The sequence below is a fragment of the Trachemys scripta genome, chromosome 1, assembly GCF_013100865.1.
Source record: "Trachemys scripta elegans isolate TJP31775 chromosome 1, CAS_Tse_1.0, whole genome shotgun sequence".
Taxonomy (NCBI): domain Eukaryota; kingdom Metazoa; phylum Chordata; order Testudines; family Emydidae; genus Trachemys; species Trachemys scripta.
In genome coordinates this window covers 228,181,534-228,202,312 of record NC_048298.1, presented here as the reverse complement: position 1 = coordinate 228,202,312, position 20,779 = coordinate 228,181,534, and the positions used below count along the sequence as shown (strand labels likewise).

Sequence of the window (20,779 nt, the reverse complement as noted above, 5' to 3'; positions counted from 1 at the left end):
GAATAACTAGCTAATTTGGTGTCCATAAAAAGGATCCTGCGTTTCTGCTCAGTTTAAGTCATGAATGCTTTTTTCTGTCTTCTTCACAACTACCATCAGAAGAGTAAATTTAATTAATTTATTTCTTTTAGATGGCCCTGTCACAGGGCACACTCCATCATCCTGGATTTCCCTTTGCAAGCAGTCCTCACCCACTCTTACCTAGGTTCACCACAGTGTATTTTATTTACACTGTATTTTGCAGTTTCATGTCCCAGCTCCATAAGACTTTTCCAAAGCTTCATCTTGCAACTTAGGCACAAGGGGAGGTGAGGCATCTCATCTCTCTGAGATCCTGAGCTTCTTTTGCCCGTCCTTCCAACCCACCTCCTTCTCTCTTTTGTTTCTGTTTTTGTATTGTTTTGTTTTTTAGTGGTGAAGCAGATTTGAGTGAATAGTCTATAGATGCCACCAACTATAACTCCTAAATACTTAACAGTTTATATTGTCTCACTCTGCCCTGTGTCTTTCATGTAATCGAACATTCCTAATAACACCTGATTTCCCTCATATTTTTACAAAGTAACAATGAAACTGTTGTTACCCTAAGAAATTTGAATTCCTCAGAAAGTGTTTCCCTTTCTTTATCAAAGTGCTTACATACCAGTAAAAGGTAATCAATTGTTTCTTACACTTTACAGAGTGCACAGTCCATCCTTGTGTCTATTTATTCTAAAAAGATTTTTGTTTAAGCCACAGTGGCCAGTTAGTACTCTAAACAAAATCATTTCATTTATTTCCTATTTAGGCCCTAAAGTATGTTGCTATCCCTCAACTCTAGGGCACAATTTAAAAAAAAATATCTTTATTCTTTTTTTCGTTAATCCAAAGTTTTTGCCTTTCCTCTTTTAGCTTTCTGTACTAGGCTTTTAAATTCCTGTTTACTCAAGGGTGAATTTCTATGTCAATCCTTTCTTTTCTTACCTGCTTTGTTCACCATTTTGTTCCATTATCCCAATATGCACTGAGATCCAAGCTAATGCTACATGTATCTCCACCTGTACTAATTATTAGAAATATAATTTCATTGATTAAATCACTTCCACATACTGAGATACCCTTTTACACTGCCATAAAAGGTGAGACTAAATCCAAAAAAAAAAGAGAAAAAAAATGACCACTGCTGTTGGCAGAGCCAGCTCCAGGCACCAGGCACCCAAGCACATGCTTGGGGCGGCACCTGGTAAGGGGGGGCACCTGGTAAGGGGCAGCGGGGGGGGAGCGCGGCGCAGCATTTTGCGGCGGAGGGGAGCTCCGGCAGTGTGGTGCGGCGCTCGGCGGGGGGGGCGGGCTCCGGTGGCGCTCGGCGGCGCGGGCACGGCGCTGGGGGGGGGCTCCCGCAGCGCTCGACAGGGGGTGGGGGCGGGCTCCGGACGGCGCAGCACTCGGCGAGGGGGCGAGGGGGCAGCGCGGGGCTCGGCGCTTGGGGGGGGGGCTGCGGCGGGGGGGGGGGGGGGGGGGGGCCCCGGGGGCGCAGCGCGCAGCGGGGGGGCAGCAAAAAAGTTAGAGCCGTCCCTGGCTGTTGGGCATACAACCGAGATCCCATTTAATACTAGCATTATGCTACTAGTTTGGCTGTCATGACAGCTACAAAATCAGATTGTTAGATGGACTAATTCTAAGTTTTGGTATATAATATACTGCCACTGTTCTTCCTGATGTTTTTTTTTCACTCAACTGTATATATTTGACAAAAAACTGTCTCCATTTTTCATCTATATGCTGGTACGCTTCATTTTTCATACCTACTGTCTCTTTTTACGCTTCAGTTTATAAAATAAATCTAAATCCACAGTGGGACACTGCTAATTGGACAAATTGCAGCAAGGCTGGTTTAGGTTGGAAATTAGGAAAACTTCCTAACTGTCAGAGTGGTTAAGCACTGGAATAAATTGCCTAGGGAGGTGGTGGAATCTCCATCATTGGGGATTTTTAAGAGGAGGTTAGACAAACACCTGTCAGGAATGGTCTAGAGATAATATTTAGTCCTGTCTTGAGTGCAGGGGAGAGGACTAGATGACCTCTCGAGGTCCCTTCCAGTTCTATCATTCTATGAGACTTTCCATCTATAACTAATTTTCCATATCAAAGTTTTGTCTTTGTTTAGCTCTTCCTAGTCTTTCAACTTCTGCATCCACACTTTAACTCAAATGGCATGTGGAGTGCTAACCTCATGTGCTATATAGTTTGCTTATCAAATTCCCAAGAGTCCTCATATATTTGTCTGGTACTTTCATCATTCCAATTCCCATTAACTTTGGCCTATAAAGTTAGGTCCAATAGTTTCATTCATAATGTAACTGGCATTTCACTAGACGTTATCTGTGGCGCATATAGGAGTTGTAATATATATATATCACACACAATTCATAGTGCCTGGGCTTGTATCTAATGGTTTATTTTCTGATTCGGATGCTGTCCCAAAAACTTGCAGCCATAGTCAATAACTAATCTGATTAAAGTTTTATATACCATCAGCAATGTTTTCTTATTTTCTCCCACTCCCAGAAGATTTTTATGCAGGTTAATCCTTCCATTACATTATCTTTGCCATAGTCTATATGATATTTCCAAAGTAATTTAGCATCAAATATTTTATTCTGGTGGAAAACTGCACCTTAAGTTTCACCATAACTCATCAATCAGAAAGTTTCTGCTAAAACTTCTGTTCTGTCATTATCAGAACTTCTAACTATTTTGTAAGTCCCTATAAGACCTGGGATGTGATTACTCCTGGTCTGAATTCCAGTCATTCTTCTAATTTGCCTGTACAGTAACTCCTCGCTTAACATTGCAGTTATGTTCCTGAAAAATGCAACTTTAAGTGAAACCATGTTAAGCGAATCCAATTTCCCCATAAGAATTAATGTGAATGGGGGAGGGGGGGAGTTAGGGAAATTTTTTTCACCAAAGACTATATATAGTATATGTATGTATACATGTATGTATATTTATACATACACAGTATAAGTTTTAAACAAACAATTTAATACTGTACACAGCAATGATGATTGTGAAGCTTCGTTGAGATGGTGAAGTCAGAGGTTGGCATATTTCCCAGGGAATACCTTACTGCTAAATGATGAACAAGCACTCGGCTGAGCCCTCAAGGGTTAACACGTTGTTAATGTAGCCTCACACTCTACAAGGCAGCACAAATAGAGGAAGGGGAGACAGCATGGCAGATGGAGACAGAGACACATACCATGTGTGTAAGAGAGAGAAATGTGCATTGCCCCTTTAAGTACGCTGACGGCACTCTAAATACATTGCCTTTTTAAGCAAGTTGAGACAGCAGCTGCTGCTAGCAAGCTCCCTCCATCCTGAGCCCTGTTGTGTCCCCCCGCTTCTCTATGGAGATGGGGTAAGTGGGTGGCAGGAGCAGGGGGAAGAAGGAACCCTGATATTAGCCTCCCTCTCCTCCTCCACCCCCACCCTGCACAGCAAGCAGGAGGCTCCCAGGGGGCAGCTCCAAGTCAGAGGGCAGGAGCAACACAACAGTGGGGGGAAGGACAGCTGAACTGCTGGCAATTGATAGCCTGCTGCGCGGCTGCTTAAGGGAGCAGGGAGTTGATAGGGGGGCTGCCAGTCCACCCTGGTTCCAAGCCCCCACCAGCTAGCTGCAACGGGCTGCTCTTTCTGAAAACAGTGGACAAAGCTGGTGGCTGCCAAACATTATAAGGAAGCATTGCGCAACTTTAAATGAGCATGTTCTCTAATTGATCAGCAACGTAACAATGAAACAAGGTTAACCGGGATGACTTTAAGTGAGGACTTACTGTATATTTCAGATGTCTTGGTATGTTTGTTTATCCATCCACAGTTCTTCCTCCAACTCTTTCTTTGATTTTTTTTTTTTAATTCTTTGGGTTATTGCCTTATTTCTTTTGTACTTCATTAGATCTTCATTATTTATTGTATTTTTTGCTTTTGTATATACTTTGTTCCTCTCTTTAACTGCTATTTTGCACTCCTCATTCCACCATGAAAATGAGTTTTTAGTTTTGAGATACTTCAATATCTTAGATCTGGCTATAGTGGCTGATGCAATTAATCCCTTTATTACATTGTCATTGGAATGATCTATATCATCACTCACACAAGGATCATTCATAAATTCAGTACATTTATTTGTAGGAGTACATATCCCAGTTAGCTTTCTTAAAATTCCACGTGGGTAATTTTCATAAGAACGGCCATAATACTAAATGGCCATCTAGCTCAGTATCCTGTCTTCTGATAGTGGCCAATGCCAGGTGCCCCAGGGGGAATGAACTGAAGAGGTAATCATGAATAATTTCAACCTTATTTTTCAGGGCAATGTAATAAGTATAGGGAAATGATCATTCCCCATTCCTTCTTCTTTATATATTTCCCATCTGTATCTACATACAATGTCTGCCATTATAATTCCCAGGACTACGCGAGAGAAACTACCATCTGCTGCATTAAATCTAGTTGGGATTCCACCATTTAAAACTACTAGATTTTTTTGAATGAACTTTTCTAAGCAAGCACCGTTTTTATCAGTTGTCTTACTTCCCCACAATTTATGATGACTATTTAAGTCACCACATATAATATATGGTCTTTTACCATTCTTCATTATTTCTTGTAATTCTGAGTTTTTTAATTTCCCACACAGCTTATAGATATTATAAATCCTTAAAGGAATATTTCTCTTCTGCACTGGGATCTCAGAAGTGTTATACTCCTGACTAACTTCTTCATTTTCAACTGCTATGTAGTTTAATTTTTCCCTAATGAAAGTACAAATGCCTCCTCCTCTTGCTAGTTTATGGACTTGCCTAGAGGCAGTATACCCTGGAATTTTAAAATCAAGCTTTTTAACCAACCATGTTTCCTGGATACATATGATATCTGGTTTAGTTTTCATTTCCAGGATACTTTTTTTTAAGCTCTTGACTATCTGCTATTAAACTGTGCACATTCCAACAAAAGATTATGATCCCCATACTAGTTATGTTTCACTATTAGCCTCATTCAAAAATCACATGAATACAGTCCATTGACAGATTGATAACATGCAAGTATTTTTCTGCTGCCCTTGCTATAACTTTCATTTTTTCTGATTTTTTTCCTGTTTGTTATCTGCAATTTATCACTTCTATCATAAATACAATAAACACTTCTTTTTTCACTACCAGTATATCATCATCTATTCAGTCTGTGATGTTTATATCATATTCTTTACTGTGTTCTGCAGTCCCCCTTTTCCTGTGCTGATTTTCTCTTCCTTCTCTGCCTGATATTTTGAGTCTTCTTACAGCTGTTGCATAAGATGCTTAGCAATTTAGTCTTTTGTATCTCTTTAGCTTGTCTTGCCACAATACACCCTCTATATGTTGGATTGTGGTTACCACCACAGTTACTACACTTGATCGCCACCTCTTCTATATAATTTTCATAGGCATGCTCTTCCCCACATTTAATGCATCTCATTTTCCCTTTACAAACATTTGCTGCATGTGTGTATCACTGGCACTTCTAACACCTTAGGGAGGGACAGCCCTCCTTTCCCTCCCTGTCTCCCATTTAAGGGCACTCAGCTGAGAAGCTGAATCTCTTGTTAACTGGTTAATCACCCAGTCCTAATCAATGATCTCCCACTTTGGCCTATGCAGGGACACTTACAAAGTACACAGAGCAGTGAGCCAGCTCTAGGCTACTCCAACTCTGTCACAGGCCCACCTGAGAAAAATGACTAGAGAAATAAATACAATGAGAAATTCAGTCTCTTACTTCAAAGCCCAGTAAAGGTGGATAGGAGAAAGGGAATAGAGGGTAAAATTACAGCTATCTATTTCATTTAACACAAGAGATTCAATCACTTTCTTGAGCTATTAAAAAAAATCCATTCAGGAACTTTTGGAGAGAGACAGTTATAAATGGTTAATCATTTAGACAACTACTTTCTGTGTTAAAAGAGATCTGTTCAGCTAACATATATAGTCAAATTAAAAGGAATGGTTCCCTGAGTGGAGCAACAATTTTTCAGTGAAAACATTTTGAAGACACAGCAGACTGTATGAAGCATGTTACTAAAATGACTTAAAAATGTGTATCTTAAATTGAAGTTAGAAGAAAACAAGGCAGGATTATAAATGAGCCTTTTAGATGTGACTAATGGATGTAAACGGACATCATCAGGGTTTTGGCTAAGTTATTTATGTAGGAAGACTAAATGCAAGAGATCTTCTTATTAGAGATTGAAAGTGATTTTTTTTTTAATGTAAAGATAAGGAAAACATCTTGCTAATGGATAAGGAGATTGCATCAAGTAATCTCTTGATTTCCAATTCCAGCATGCAAATCAAAAAACAAATACTAATACCACACAAATGGGTATGCCAGGAAAAATGTTGAAGTGTTTGTTTTATAGCCAGCTCCACTGTCTGTTCTCCAGCAACTTTAACTTTTGACACAAAGCTTTATTGTCACGTTAATAATACATGAGGTTCCACGTAAAGGTCAGTTGATCAACTCTCAATTGTATTTTCTAATTTATTGACCATCCCTTTATTATGATGATTTTTTCCTGTTCTTCATTTTAAATTAGCTCATAAAAATCTTGAAGATAGATACTCAGCATTTTTAAGTAGTTATCCTGTATCAGGCTGGTCCAACCAGTTTTTGGACAAAGTACAAGGAATACGATTTCTTTGGTAAAGAGGATAGAGCCAGTAAGTGAAGTGTTTCCTTACAATTCATTTCCTGACCCTAACGCATTTCCTTTATTTACCCATATAGTTCCACAAATACACCGTTCCCCCTTCCTCCCTGCCCACCCCCACTTCTCTGGCATGTCCATGCATGACCTCTGAAATCCCATGCACACATACAGCCCCTAGTGCCCAAGGACAGACAACTTCTGCTTCCATTCAGATTTAGCTACTACTCCTCTCCTCAGCAACTCGTTGTTCTCTTATGATTTTTCCAGCTCCTGGTTTTTGATTCATCTCTACTTATACTGAGTTCCAAGCTACCGGTACTCTGAAAGAAGAGAGGAATGAAAGATTGCAGGTTTGGAGCATGGGAGTTATGAAGAGGAGAAAGTTAACTTTTTGGTATGATTCCCCTTCACCTCCATCATTCAGAAGGCCTCCATGAGTGGGAAAGAAGCAGGGGAAGACTATGGGTCTGAATCTCCCTCTCCATCAAAGAACAAGTTAATCTAAGAAGTGTGCAGTAAATTACATAGGATCCCCATAATACTGTGAAACTGTGTATCCTGCCATCTCCATGCTGTCAAGGGGCAATACAAAAGCCAGGTGGCAGGGTAGAGGTAAGTGGTAACCAGCATGGATAGCCTTTGAGTCCAGAAGATGCCTCAAGACCAGCATGGAAGAAGAATGATCCACAGATTTTGGGGCCTGAACACTCAGGCTCTTCCGACAGCAGAATGAGGCCCAATATCTGTTTTGTAAGTCCTGCATACATTTTACCCATACAAGTAGTTTATAGTCAATGGGACTACTCACACCAGCAAAGCCACTCATGTTCGTAAGTTTCTACAAGATAATATCTACCTATAGGGAGCCCTAAGATAAACATCACAGTTATATTATTTATGTACTGTATATTTGTGGGGTATAAAGGAATATATACGTAGCTTTCTAGAGAATGGTGAATCCATTGCACAATGGTAGCCTAAAAAATATATAAGACTCCTCAAGCTAAGAGTTACTACATTGCTGTGGAGGAGGTGGGGGAGAGAAAAACAGGAGAGTTGAAAGTGCTCGCCCAATTCCCATGCAACATAACTCCCTAGCTTGAGTCTAATTTTCTACTCTCAATCTGGCCTTTCCCAGGGTTCCTACAATTTCAGAGCTGAAGTATCTCCCTTGTACAAAATAACATGAATTATTAGGAACTTCTAATCTACACTTGGAGAGATGGTGGTGGGAGTTGGATGGGACTTTTCTTCCCAAAGTGCATCTACAATGGTCATCCAGCACTTTTCCCACTGTTGTTCTCAACAGGATTAGACAACACAGTGGTAAAAATCTCCTGTGCCTGACCCACAAGAGTGTTTCCACTACTGGAGCTTCACTGGTGCTAGAGGAACAGTAGACAAAATGCTAGAATTGCAAAGGCCAGAAGTGAACCCGAGCTAGCTATAGCCCAAATGTGTTACATGTAACTTGTTTAAATTCATAATGATGTATGCAAAAAGTCCCATATCCTAAGCCTTATGTTCTTTTGCATCTTTAATTTATTTTCTTACAATGTAAATGAATTAAATGATAATGCAATAAAGAAGACAATTTAGTACTCCACTAAAGACTATGCACATATACTAATGAAAATTCAACATTCAGATGAATATAAAGAAAAAAAGTCATTAACTGCTAAGGAACTGCCAATTACCCAGCATAAATGCAGAGCCCCCAGCACAGCTGTTTCAGATTCCTTCTCCCCTTCACACAATAATAAATTTGTATTGCAGGTTACATTAACAAAGCAACCTGCAACTGGCTCCTAACTGCTGAGAGAACAAATTACTTTGCTAAAATTATTGGTTCAATCACATTTATAATAATGAGTTATACATGCTTACACTTACATAGATTGCAGGGGGAAAAAAGTAAGTATACAGAAGTGTGAAATTCAATTACAAATATTAAATGAACTCTCCTTTTGAATTGATTCCTCTCCTAGCTATATATTTTTTTTGGACCAGCTGTCATATTTGGATAAAAAAAAGGTTTATTCTGGATACACTAAAACCACCTTCTGTTTACCAAATATTACTAAATCCTTCTCCCCCCCACACACACCCAAACACCTTTCTATTATACTAATATAAACACTAAGGGATTACATGTGACACAGCTGAAATTAATTTTTTTAGATAATCAAATCCTGATTAAAAATAAGATTTGTTGGGAAAAGGAGTATTCTTACTAACTGATCCCATCCTTTGGTGCTACTATTTTCCAGAATTCCTTGGATTCAACTGTGCTATTCTTCTCAAACTACTGAGTACTTGTATAACTAGACACATTTACTTCACTGGAACTACTTATTTTAATAAATTCTCACCATCGTGAGTAAGGATCTACATACTACAAATATCACTCATTCCTGGATATCCCTACTCCTATCATCTAAGGATTAGGAAAAACTGCAAGATGTAAAGAGTTTGCAACTCTTTATGAATCTTCACCATTTATAGCATTTTACAGACAATTTATCTATCAGAGTGCTAGCATTTTCAAAGATTGTCAGCTGAAGGAGAGAGAAGTTTAGGGTCCAACACACAGAAGTACTGTCTTCCCATATTCTAAGGGGCCAAAGTCCAATACCCACTGAAGTCAATGCAGAGACTCCCATTGACTTCAATGGGAGCTGAATCAGATCTAAGGAATGTTTCTGAACATAACTGGGCTCACACTGGCAATACTTACTTACACACATAGTCCCACTGAAACCAATCAGACTATTCCTGTGAGTTTTGAACATGAGCAAGGGTTCCATAACTGGGTCCTTACTGTTCAGATAATTGACATAATAATGGAAAACTATATTTTAACTCCTTTTGTCCTCATAGTTGCAACATACATACTTTTCAGTTACCACTTGCCTGATAGCAATGGCTCTGAGTCTACCTTTGAAAAGTCGTAGCCAAATCACTTGAAAACATAAGCAGGAATACAGCCAGTCCACATGAGAAATATGGACAGAATTCTACAATCACTGCTAGGCAGCATAATATTTTTGTTGCTTAATCTACTAACCTTTTAAATTAGTGAGAAAGTTGTGAATTCCAATCATGTAGATTTTCTCTCTAGCTAAAAGACCTTTATTTATTTTTATATTAAATAATATTTATCCAATTGTATCATTTACTCCAGCCAACCCAATTTTTCCAACTGAATCTTATTACAAAATACACATTAAGCTAGTAATAATTTAATGGCTGATATAAATTTTAAATGGTAAAGAAAGATAATATTTACAAGGGATCTGCTTATTATGACACATAGCATGAGGAAATTATAGTAGTTCATTTAAAAAACATTGTTTATTCACCACCCCCTAATGCAATGTGGCCAATACTTCTCCTTAGAAAATAATAAAGTTAGATGACCTTACAATAGCAACTAACTGTAGTTTGTCAGGAGAATTTAAAACTGCTATGAAAGTCAGTAGGAATCCAGTGAAGTCTGTTTGCTGATTTGCAGTTTTACAATTGAACAAATATAAAAATAATTATTACAGCATTAACATAGAAGAGATTACATCCTTTTTGGAAACAACAAAGTTTTATGGTCTGACTTTATGTAAGACTAATTTCATGGTTACAGTAGTCTCATAAGCAGCAAAATGACTGTATAGCTAACTATACCTATTGAGTTATGTTGATTTTGGTTTAATTTTATTGAACTGAGAGCTTGTAAATAGTATCAGATCAACAGCCCGGAAGTCTGAAGTCTTCTGTATACATTCACAGGAAGGATGTAGTATAGGCAGCACTAGTGCAAGGTTCCTTACATGACATCACACCATCACCACAAGCTTACTCTACAAACACTATCTTAAAGGGAAAAGGTTAGTTCATCTAATTCTTAGCATTTCAGCTAAGACTGACAACCTGACTCCAAACTGTGATGGTGGTTTGGTTATGTGGTTCCCTATTTATTAAGAACAAGACAGTGATTAGAAATTTATCTCACACAATTCAAGAGCCATCAGATGGCAACAACTTTCATTCACCCCAGCTGGTTAGACCATAACCTATTCCCTGAGCCACATCTTAAAACTATACTAAAGTGAAAGTGCACTGACTTAATCCTCCAAATATTTTGTCTTTTTAAATTGTGATTTGCTAATAAAAAAAATTGGGAAAGAGTGTATTCAATATGTTAAAAATAAATAGGGTGAATATTTGTGTGCTTGAAAATTATATATCTGGATCTAAGTTATTTTATTCAGAGGCCAACACAGTGCAAGAATCATGATATATAGTTTCACAGGTTGTTGATACTGTCAAGCCAGGATGGAGTCTAGCACTCTGATAAAAAATGTAAGAGTTGGTTAATTTCTGTGCTAGCCACACCCAAACAAAAAAAATCACACATATGGCAAAAAATGCACAGAGTCCAGGATGCAGCAAAGCAAAATAGTGTAAAAAGAGAGATAAAAAGCTAAACTATTCAAATCAGAGGAAAAATATCTTTAAATCTTCTGTTCCTAAAAGGGAGATGTCTGTGTATTATCTCCAATACTGTTGGACAAAGTTTCAATGGGCAGAGGCTCACAGGTGCATTTTAACCCATTTTTATTTGAATGTGTATTTCAGGGATTGGCAACCTTTGGCACGCGGCTCGCCAGGGTAAGCACCCTGGCGGGCCGGGCCGATTGGTTTACCTGTCACATCCGCAGGTTCAGACGATCGTGGCTCCCACTGGCCGCGGTTCACCGTTCCAGGCCAATGGGCGCTGCGGAAAGCGGCGCTGGCTGAGGAATGTGTGGCCACCGCTTCCCGCAGCCCCCCATTGGCCTGGGACGGTGAACCGCTGCCACTGCACATAGTAATAGAAAAGCATGCACAAATGCAGGTGGGCACAGACAAGAAAATATTAATCGAGTTCTGCACAGATTGTGAGCCTTCTTTGAAAATCTTGCCTCATCTATGCAGATTAATTGCACAAATTGCAGTTACTGTACTTGTGCGCACAAAGTATTAAATTAAAAACTTGTTATGGATTATAATTTTTATACCAGATACTTATTTATCAATAGGATGTGGACAGTACACCATAACTGTCCAGATAATTTCTATTATACTAAATACAGAATACATTATTAATTAATTATTATTATTAACTCTAACCAGTCATGGGCCAGGTCCAATTTGTGCTAGGTGATGTACAAACACGGTCCCTGCCCCAAACAGTTTATAATCCAAGTATAAAACAAGACACAACTGATGGATATAGACAGATGGGGGAGTAAACAATGAAACAAATATTAATCAGTTTGATAGTCAGTGGTCTCTGTACAGTAGCAGCCTAACCACTGGCAAGCTTTTTGTAGGCATCATGGCAAAAAGCAGACTCTGAAGAGGGATTAGAAAGTGGATAATGAGGTAGGTTTCTGGATGTTTACAAGGAGCCCTCCCAAGGATTCAGGGCAGCATGGAAGAAAAAACGAAGGTGTTTGTTTGAAAATTTAACAAGTGGGCAGTAGAAGCTGGCCTCATGGGGAGATCAAAGGGGAGCACTGATGGCTTGGTTATCAATGACAGATGATACGTAGGGTGGGGACTGACCATGAAGAGCCTTGAAATGAATACAAGCAGCTTATATTTGATACAACAGAGAAGGGGAAGCTGGTGAAGGAATTCAGAGAAAGGGTGTGAAATCATCAAAGCAACAGGCTAGGAAAATGATCTTTGTAGCAGCATTCCGAACGTATATGAGTAGACCAAGATTGCATTTGTCAAGGCCAGAGAGAAGGATGTTTCAGAAACTGAGGCATAAAATGATGAGACGCTAAATGACAATTTTAGTTGCGTGGATGGATTGGAAAGGCCATATTTTAGAGATGTTATGCAGAAAGGATCAGCAAGATTTAGACATGGACCTCTCTCTAAGTCAGGGCCGCCCAGAGGATTCAGGGGGCCTGGGGCAAAGCACTTTCAGGGGCCCCTTCCATAAAAAAAAGTTGCAATACTATAGAATATATTCTCATGGGGGCCGCTGTGGGGCCCGGGGCAAATTGCCCCACTTGCCCCCCTCCCCCCCTCCGCCCCGAGCGGCCCTGCTCTAAGTCCTCACACCCAGGCTAAGACAAAGAGGATGATCCGATTACAGGCTTGAGTGACAGGCAAAATGGTGGTGTCGTCCACAGAGATAGAAAAAAGAAGTAGTATGAAGTGCTTGGGGGACAAGATTAAGAGTTCTGTGTTAGCCACATTTAGCTTGAACTTACAGCTGATGTCAGAAAGTCTGGCTGAAATTTTAGTATGGAAGAAGGAGACAGGTCTGGAGTACCAAGGTAGATCTGTGAGGCATCAGCATAGAGATGGTCATTGAATTTGGGTTTGCAGTGACATTCCCCAGAGATAAGGTGTAGTAGAAGAGGGTCAAGGACAAAACCCTGTTGATCTCCCCCACAAAGTTGGAGAGGGATGAGGATGATCCTCCAGAGCAGTGGTTCTCAACCTGTGGTCTGTGGACCCCTGGGAGTTCACAGACTATATCTAAGGGGTCTGCAAAATACTTAGACTGAAAACTGACTGAACTATATATACAGACAATAGATTTCCAATAGATTCCCATCATTATAAATGGAGTCTCCATTTGAAATTTCCAAAGGGGTCAGCACCTACATTTTAAATTTTTTAGGAATTAAAAATGAAAGGTTGAGAACAGCTGCTCCAAAGGACACGCTGAAGGAGCAAATAAAGAATTCAGAAGAGAATCAGGAGACAGAGTCATGGAAGCCAAGGAAAGACAATATTTTAAGAAGAAAAACACGGTTAACTGTGTAAAAGGTAGCTGACAGTCAAGGAGGTTAGGATGCAGTTCTGAGAGATTTGGTAAGGAAGGGGTCACTGGAAACTTTGGTTAGAGCAGTTTCAGAGGAGTGCAAGGGAAAGAATCCAGATGAAGAGCATTTAGAATTGGAGGAGAGGAACTCCAGACAATGATTGCAAACAGCACATTCAATGAGTTTAGAGATGAAAGAAAAATGGGGTGGTAGTTTGAGAGGCAAGTGGGATCAAGAGTGAAATTTTTCGAGATTGGAAGGACTAAAGTATGTTTGTACTGGGTGGAATCAGAAGAGAGTTGAGAGGTTAAGGAGAAGAGTAAGGTAGGAGATAAGAGTGGGTGCAAGTGAGATCAGGTGATGGGATAAGGTCACTGGGACAAGTGGAAGGTTTAAAGGAGGAGAGCAGGAAAAAAAGTCTGTGTCTGAAATGAGGGGAAGGAGGAGAGAGTTGTAGATGGGAGAAAGGGAAGGCAAACCCAGGGCAGGGGGGAAGGTCATGTCATATTTTATCAATTTTCTCATGAAAAAAATTGGCAAGATCCTGCACAGAGAAAGAAGTGGGCGCAGGAGGAAGGGAGAGTTTGAAGAGTGAGTCAAAGGTGAGAAAATGTGGCTAGGATTGCAGGCATGAGATGTGATTAAGAGAGAGAAGTACAGCTGATTAGCTAGGAAGATGGCAGAACTGAAAAAGGATAGAACGGATTTATAATGACAGAAGTTCAGCCTGATCATGGGACTTTTGCCAGAGACACTCCACAACAGGAGAGCAGGAATGTAGGAAGTGGATATTGGGGAAAGCCAGGGCTTGGGACTGGCAGAGCAGACCTTGCAATGAGAGGGGAAAGGGGGGGGCAGAAAAGTCAATGGTGAAGGAGAGTGAGGACTGGAGTGAATCAACAACCATATCAATGGAAGAAAGGTAAGAGGGCAGGGAGGAGACGGCTGGGAGCAAACAAGAAGTCATTGACACTTATGGCCTGGAAATCATAAAAAGGACAAGTGAGAGGGGTAAGAGAAGGGGCTGATGAGCAATGTTGAAGGAGACTAGGTGATGGTCAGAGGGGGAACTTAGCAACAGAGTGATCAGAGACCAATTCAAGTGAACGACCTTTTGGTGAGTGGGAGAATTAAAGTAGGGCTCCAGGTTACATGAAGAAGTGAGGATGGGGAAACGTGCAGATAAGGGGTCTGATGTATCATCTACATGGAAGCTGAAGTCACAGAGAATGAGTTTGGGAGACTGTGAGGAGAGAAAGAAGAAAGAGCCATAAGTCAAAATCAGAGAGGAAGGCTGATGGGGAGGACTTGAGTGGATGGTAGAAATCTGCTATATGGAGGGGGAGAGGAGAGAAGAGTCAGACGCAGAGCTGTTCAAAAGATCAGAAAGAGTGGGAAGGGGAAGGAGGGAGGGTTTGGAAGTGGCCAGAATGGGAGAGGAGAAGCCCAACATCCCCACCATGGTCTGAACCAGGATGGAAGGTGTGTCAGATGGAGCAGCCTCGGGAAGAGAGAGAATAGCTGCAGAGGCAGTATCAGACAAAGAGATCCAGGTCTCTGTGAGAGCCAGGAGCTGGAGGGAATGAGATAAGAGGAGACCTTCTTGGATGAAATAGGTGTTCCAGATACAGCAAGAGAAGGGGATGAGGGGTGGATCGGGATAGATAGATTACGAATGGTGACATCAGAGGGGCAGAGGTGGTGGTAAGGATCTGGGTACAAAGGCAGGGAGTGGAAGGAGACCAGGAATAAGGCAAATCTCACATTAAGAGAGAATTAAATATAAACTGCTGTTTATTTAAAGCTTTCTTCAGGAAAATGTTTTGGTCCTATGCAAACCTAAAGTCATTTTAAATGTCACTCCCCTCCCCACACACACACACATCTGTCTTTGTATATCAGCATCAAAAACAGGGTCAATGTTTACCTTTTTCCATTAGTTAAGGAAAATGCAGACCAATTTTCAATAGTTCCATAAGTAGCTATAGCTTAAAGGTCAGATCATGCCAACCTTATTCATGATTAATGTCGCCATGCTCTTCAAATATTCCCATCAGTTTCAACTTCTTATTCCACTAGTAGTCCCATAAAATTCAGTCTCCTGCAGAGAGCACTTATCTTCAGTTCAGGAAGAAGAGACAGAAATAATGAGGGCCCAATGCCATTTCCCTCCATTTTCCATGTTAAAAAACCAGGCAGTTAAGTCATGTAGGACTAAAGGATTTTTTAAGAGTTGTCAGCAGAATTGCCCTTGAAAGAAGTTCCAAACACCAATATGTTACAAAGTTAATTAAAACTTAGTATTTGTAATTTACAGTAACTAAAGATTTATATGGGATGATTTTCATGTTGGAATCTGCAGTTTGCTAAAGATTCAGGAAAGAATACAATACAAACTATCATTTTAGTTTCAAAGAGTTCCCATTATATCACTGAAAGCCCCATTACGTGTTGCCTACAAGGCAGTATAATAATATCAGTGTAGTAATTTTTTATTTATATGCAAAGAAAATCAAAGAATTTTAATCCTCTCATTATTTTATCTTTAATGTACAGATGAATTTTAACAGGCTAACTATATAAAAGGTGATAGCAAAAGTTTAAATTAAAGAAATTCATGTCAATGTTATCACATTTTATAAAGAGTAATGCCTGCAAGATTTTTTTATAGTTAATGAGGTTAAAGGTTAAAACTAGTAGTAGCTATCTGGAATTAAATGAAACAGTATTTGTCAAAGATTAAAATTTGATAGCCAGCAGGAAGGTTCAAGATATTGGCTCAGTTCTTCAAACAAAATGTGTTTTATATTTTTGCAAATTACTATCTCAAAAATTATAATGTAGTGAGCAAAAGAACCTCTCTTTTCTGTCTCTACCCTCTCAATATAGGTCTAGGGGGTTATTCCAAACAAGTCCAGAGTCATCTGAAACAGGTAGAGAAAAAATATCTACCTCTACTGTTTGAACCTACCTGTAAATGAAGACTCTGGTTGTCTTTTTTCCCCTCAAAAATTCAAGTTGCAATAAATTATCCACCAATCAGATCTAGAAGGGTTTTCTGCCCATTTTTGTGCTTGTAGCAAAGTATTATTTTCAGCAGTTCCCTTTAGAATCACTATGTATTGCTGTTATGAGAATCTTAGCCTGTTAATATTTTCTTATGAAGTTCTGAATAAATAACACCTGTTAACCATGGATGAGTATTGAATAAGTGCTAGGTTGGAGCTTTGCCTCATGCCCTATAAACAAAACAGTGAAGAAATCAATTCTTTACCTGTTTCCTCTGACTTCTGGAGACTGGGGGAGAGTGGGTAGTAACTTGCTGACCAGCAGATAATTACAATATCATCCCAGCTCACCTGTGCAGGCTAGTGTGTCAAAAGGGTTGAGCACTCCCACCATCAATGATCTGTCTTGAGGATTAAGGTTAGAAGTAGGTAGCTGTACCCTCAACCCAAGGTCTGATTAGCCTGTGCAGTGGCATAAGGTGAGGGTGGTTGGTTATTATTGTCCCTTACAACTCTGTGCAGGTGGGTAGGTGAAGTCGGAATTTAGCATCAAGAGTCTTTCATGCCTAAAGAAATACACGTGTTCTCTATCTCTCTGTGATACTTATATCTTATGTATAATTTTGCATATACAAAATGCTGTACTAATATTAATTTAATCCATAATGCAGAGTTTCCAAATCATGGAGTGCAACCAACAGACTAGCTAGAGGGGTGCAGACAGATCTCTCAATTATTCTCAAAAGATTCATCTTCCATATTATTAAAAAAAAACAATCTGTTCTTGTTGTGGAGAAAACCTTGGAAATATGGCATGTAACTGACACAGAGCCATCTACCAGAGTTTGTAGAAAGCCTGAAATAACAGCTCTGAGGTCTGAACTGCCCCACTCATCTCAATGGGTGCAAACTCAGATGCCAATTACACTTTAAATGTGAACATTATTAACTATAACACTGTTCATGTAAGAAGCATGAAAGAAAGAGAGGAACTATACTAAGAAGATCCACACTGGCATTTCTCAAAGTGCAAGTGGATAGGGAAAGGCACAAAGGATTACCCATGAAGGTGTGAAAAATGTATAAATCAAGATGCATAAACCTTTAACAACACCTGGTTGGGTTTCAGAGGGTGATTGATTGATTTCAGTTTCCTGAAAGTGGGAAGGGAAAGAGGTTCAGCTTTCCAAAGTTTGGAAAACCAAAAATGCCAAAAATTATAATGAAAGGACCTGTGGAATCAGTTAATATTGCTATCCTGATTTTGTAGATGGGAGAAACTGAGATATTGGGAGGATGATTGACTTGCTCAAGACTGTACAGTAAGTGTCAGATTTGGAATTAGGACTCAAAGATTCCTGCCCTCTAGTCCCATGATCAGTCCACTAGACCATGCTGCCTCTTTAAAGGAGCTATGAAATACTTGGCACATTCTTTTGCTTTAATTAATCAGATATTCCCCCCCTCCAAAAAAAAATAGTTTGAGTGGCTGAAATATAGTACTTATAGTATAGTGCTGTTTTAGATATATAAGAATAACTTATGTCCTGGCACATTTTAGCTCCTCATTCACCAAGCACAGAGTTGATTCTTCTAGAAAGAACAGAAATTGGGGAGAACGTCTGAAATTCCCCCCCTCCAAAAAAACAAACAAACAAACAAACAAAAAACCCTCTAAAATGTGAGTACTCATTACTTTCTCTAATCCTTGTTTACCACCTGAGATCTGGTTAAAGAATATTATTTTTCTCCTGTTCAACAAAACTAAATGTTTTAAAAGGTAAAGCATATAAAAAATTCTCCATTATTTCTTCCAACTGTAAAATAATTTTTGTGTATTACGTGATCAACTGTTCCTTTGAGTTCTCTATTTTTTACTACTTTTTTTGTCTGAATGTCAGATGGATTGCTCCTGAATTGCAACTGAGCAACCTAAACCTGTGTGTTTAATAATGACAGACAACATTTTTATAAGGGGAAAAGTTAATTTTATGTTAATTAGTAAAATTAGTATTGGTATTTAACATTTATGAGAGAAATTTAAATTTAAATAATGTTTTGTATCTTCCAAATGCTTTGGATATATGTTGTCACTTCATTTGAAATATTTTAAAAGTTGCCCTTTGATAAATGTAGCATTTTTGGCATATAATCAAAATATTTCAACACTATCTTTACTATAGCTAGAGTTGATAACCCTGATAAAAATGGCTTTTACATTTATATTTTCATCTGCAATTCAGTGTCTAATCTGCATTTTCCTTTGCTTCCTGCAGCCTCTAAAGCTTTCACATCAAGTAAACAAATTAAAATCAAATGCATCTTTTAAAGCAAGAGACTGACTTAGGCCCCATGAACAAAAAAGTGTATCATGATGTTAACAGACAGATTTAAATGAAATTACAGGAAGTAAAATGCAGTCGGTTGACTAGCTATGGACTGACATTTTCAGCAAACAAATGCTATTTTTGTTCCATACTGTTTTCAGTCCATCTGAGCAATTCAGTAAACACTCTGCAGTAGTGACAGTCAACCCGAGATGTATACGTACCATTTTTAGCACAGTCAGCAACAGAAGAGTTTGGGGAACAGAGGGTCATTTACAGCACCTAGGACAGCTCCTTAGCATGGAGCTGTATTCATTCCAAGGCGGTTCAGTACGCAACTGTACCCGCTACCACGAACCAAAACCAACCCCTCATATCAGAGAATGAATTGCCCTTTGGCACATTTGAGGCATTATAGACTGTGCTGGCCAACGTCTTATAGCTTCCCAAATCAACAAGAAGCACGTTCCAGCAGCAAAGATAACGATCTCCAGGGACATCAAGTTTCCAGCTCGATCCTGCTGTACCTAACGTTCACCTGTAACATATTCCCGCCTACAAAAATGCCCCCAGCAGCATCCAGCTCTTAAATGAGTCCTAGAAGCGCTGGCAAACGCTTCCGCCAGGTTGATTGATTTAAGGACAGCTTCTGGTTACAACTGCTCAGCCATTCATTCAGCCATAGTCCACTGGACCGGTCCCTCCCAACAGCCAGAGCTAGGAGCTCCTACCACAACACCAACTAATACACTTCAGTCCCTTGTCTTTGGGGACCAACCACACCCCAAGCAGCTGCAAAACCAGGATAAACAAACACAACAACACAACCACCAGCCCCAAGCTATTTGCATACAGAAGACACCAGCTGGGGACTTACCATGTTGACTTCAGAAACCATGTCGATACTGGCAATGTCTATGTTCATCCCCACGCACACAGGAGGTCCTGGGGAGGAGGAGGAGAAGCGATCAGCTCCTACCCATCACTTCTTACCCACAGAGTTGTTGGAAACACGTTTTCCCTTAACAGGAAACACTTTCCAGTCCACACAGACACACACACAGACACAGGAATGAGCCAGACACCGCAGCTCCGTCTGAACAGGGCAACTCACCTCCAAAATCCGGCCGGAGGCGAATGTCGTAGCCTTTCAACAATTTATCCACAGTTTCTTTCACGAAGGACATGTTCCCCGGATCGTTCACGCTGTGGGATAGATGGGAAGTGGGGTCGGGAGGCGAACGATGGAGATAAAGAAGAGAAAAAGAAGGGGATTGGATAGGGGAAGAGTGGGAGATAGGAGAGGGGAGATGGGGAGAGCAGAGGAGGGATGTGGGAGTCGGAGAGGGGAGAGTAGAGGTGGGATGGGGATAGGAGAAGGGAGAGGGGAGAGCAGAGGAGGGATGGGGGATAGGATAGGAGAGAGCAGAGAAGGGAGAGGGGAGAGCAGAGGAGGGATGGGGGGATCGGAGAGGGGAGAGCAGAGGAGGGATGGGGGGATAGGGGAGATGAGGAGAGCAGAGGAGGGATGGGGGATAGGGGAGATGAGGAGAGCAGAGGAGGGATGGGGGGGATCGGAGAGGGGAGAGCAGAGGAGGGATGGGGGGATAGGGGAGATGAGGAGAGCAGAGGAGGGATGGGGGATAGGGGAGATGAGGAGAGCAGAGGAGGGATGGGGGGGATCGGAGAGGGGAGAGCAGAGGAGGGATGGGGGAGAGGCGAGATGGGGAGAGCAGAGAAGGGGGAGCGCAGAGAGGCGAGCAGGGGGAAGCCGAGGGGAGAGGGGCAGAAAAGAGAGGATCAGCTTGTTTTCCTGCCGAAACGCAGCCCTTTAACCCAGCCGCGGCCGCCGGGCGCGCTGGCTCGGAGCAGCTCCTACCTCTG

The 20,779-nt window shown here is 40.5% G+C and overlaps 1 protein-coding gene across 1 annotated transcript in view; it reads right to left on the bottom strand.

Annotated features, from left to right (window-relative positions):
- The window catches only part of GABRB3 (gamma-aminobutyric acid type A receptor subunit beta3), a 145,321-nt gene that overhangs the window by 123,994 nt on the left and 548 nt on the right, over positions 1 to 20,779 (bottom strand). Inside the window, exons 2-3 of the mRNA XM_034757918.1 lie at positions 20,010 to 20,101; positions 19,773 to 19,840 (exon numbers count right to left, since the gene is read on the bottom strand). Of these exons, the coding sequence (XP_034613809.1) occupies positions 19,773 to 19,840; positions 20,010 to 20,101 (160 nt within the window). The remainder of the gene's footprint in view (positions 1 to 19,772; positions 19,841 to 20,009; positions 20,102 to 20,779) is intronic.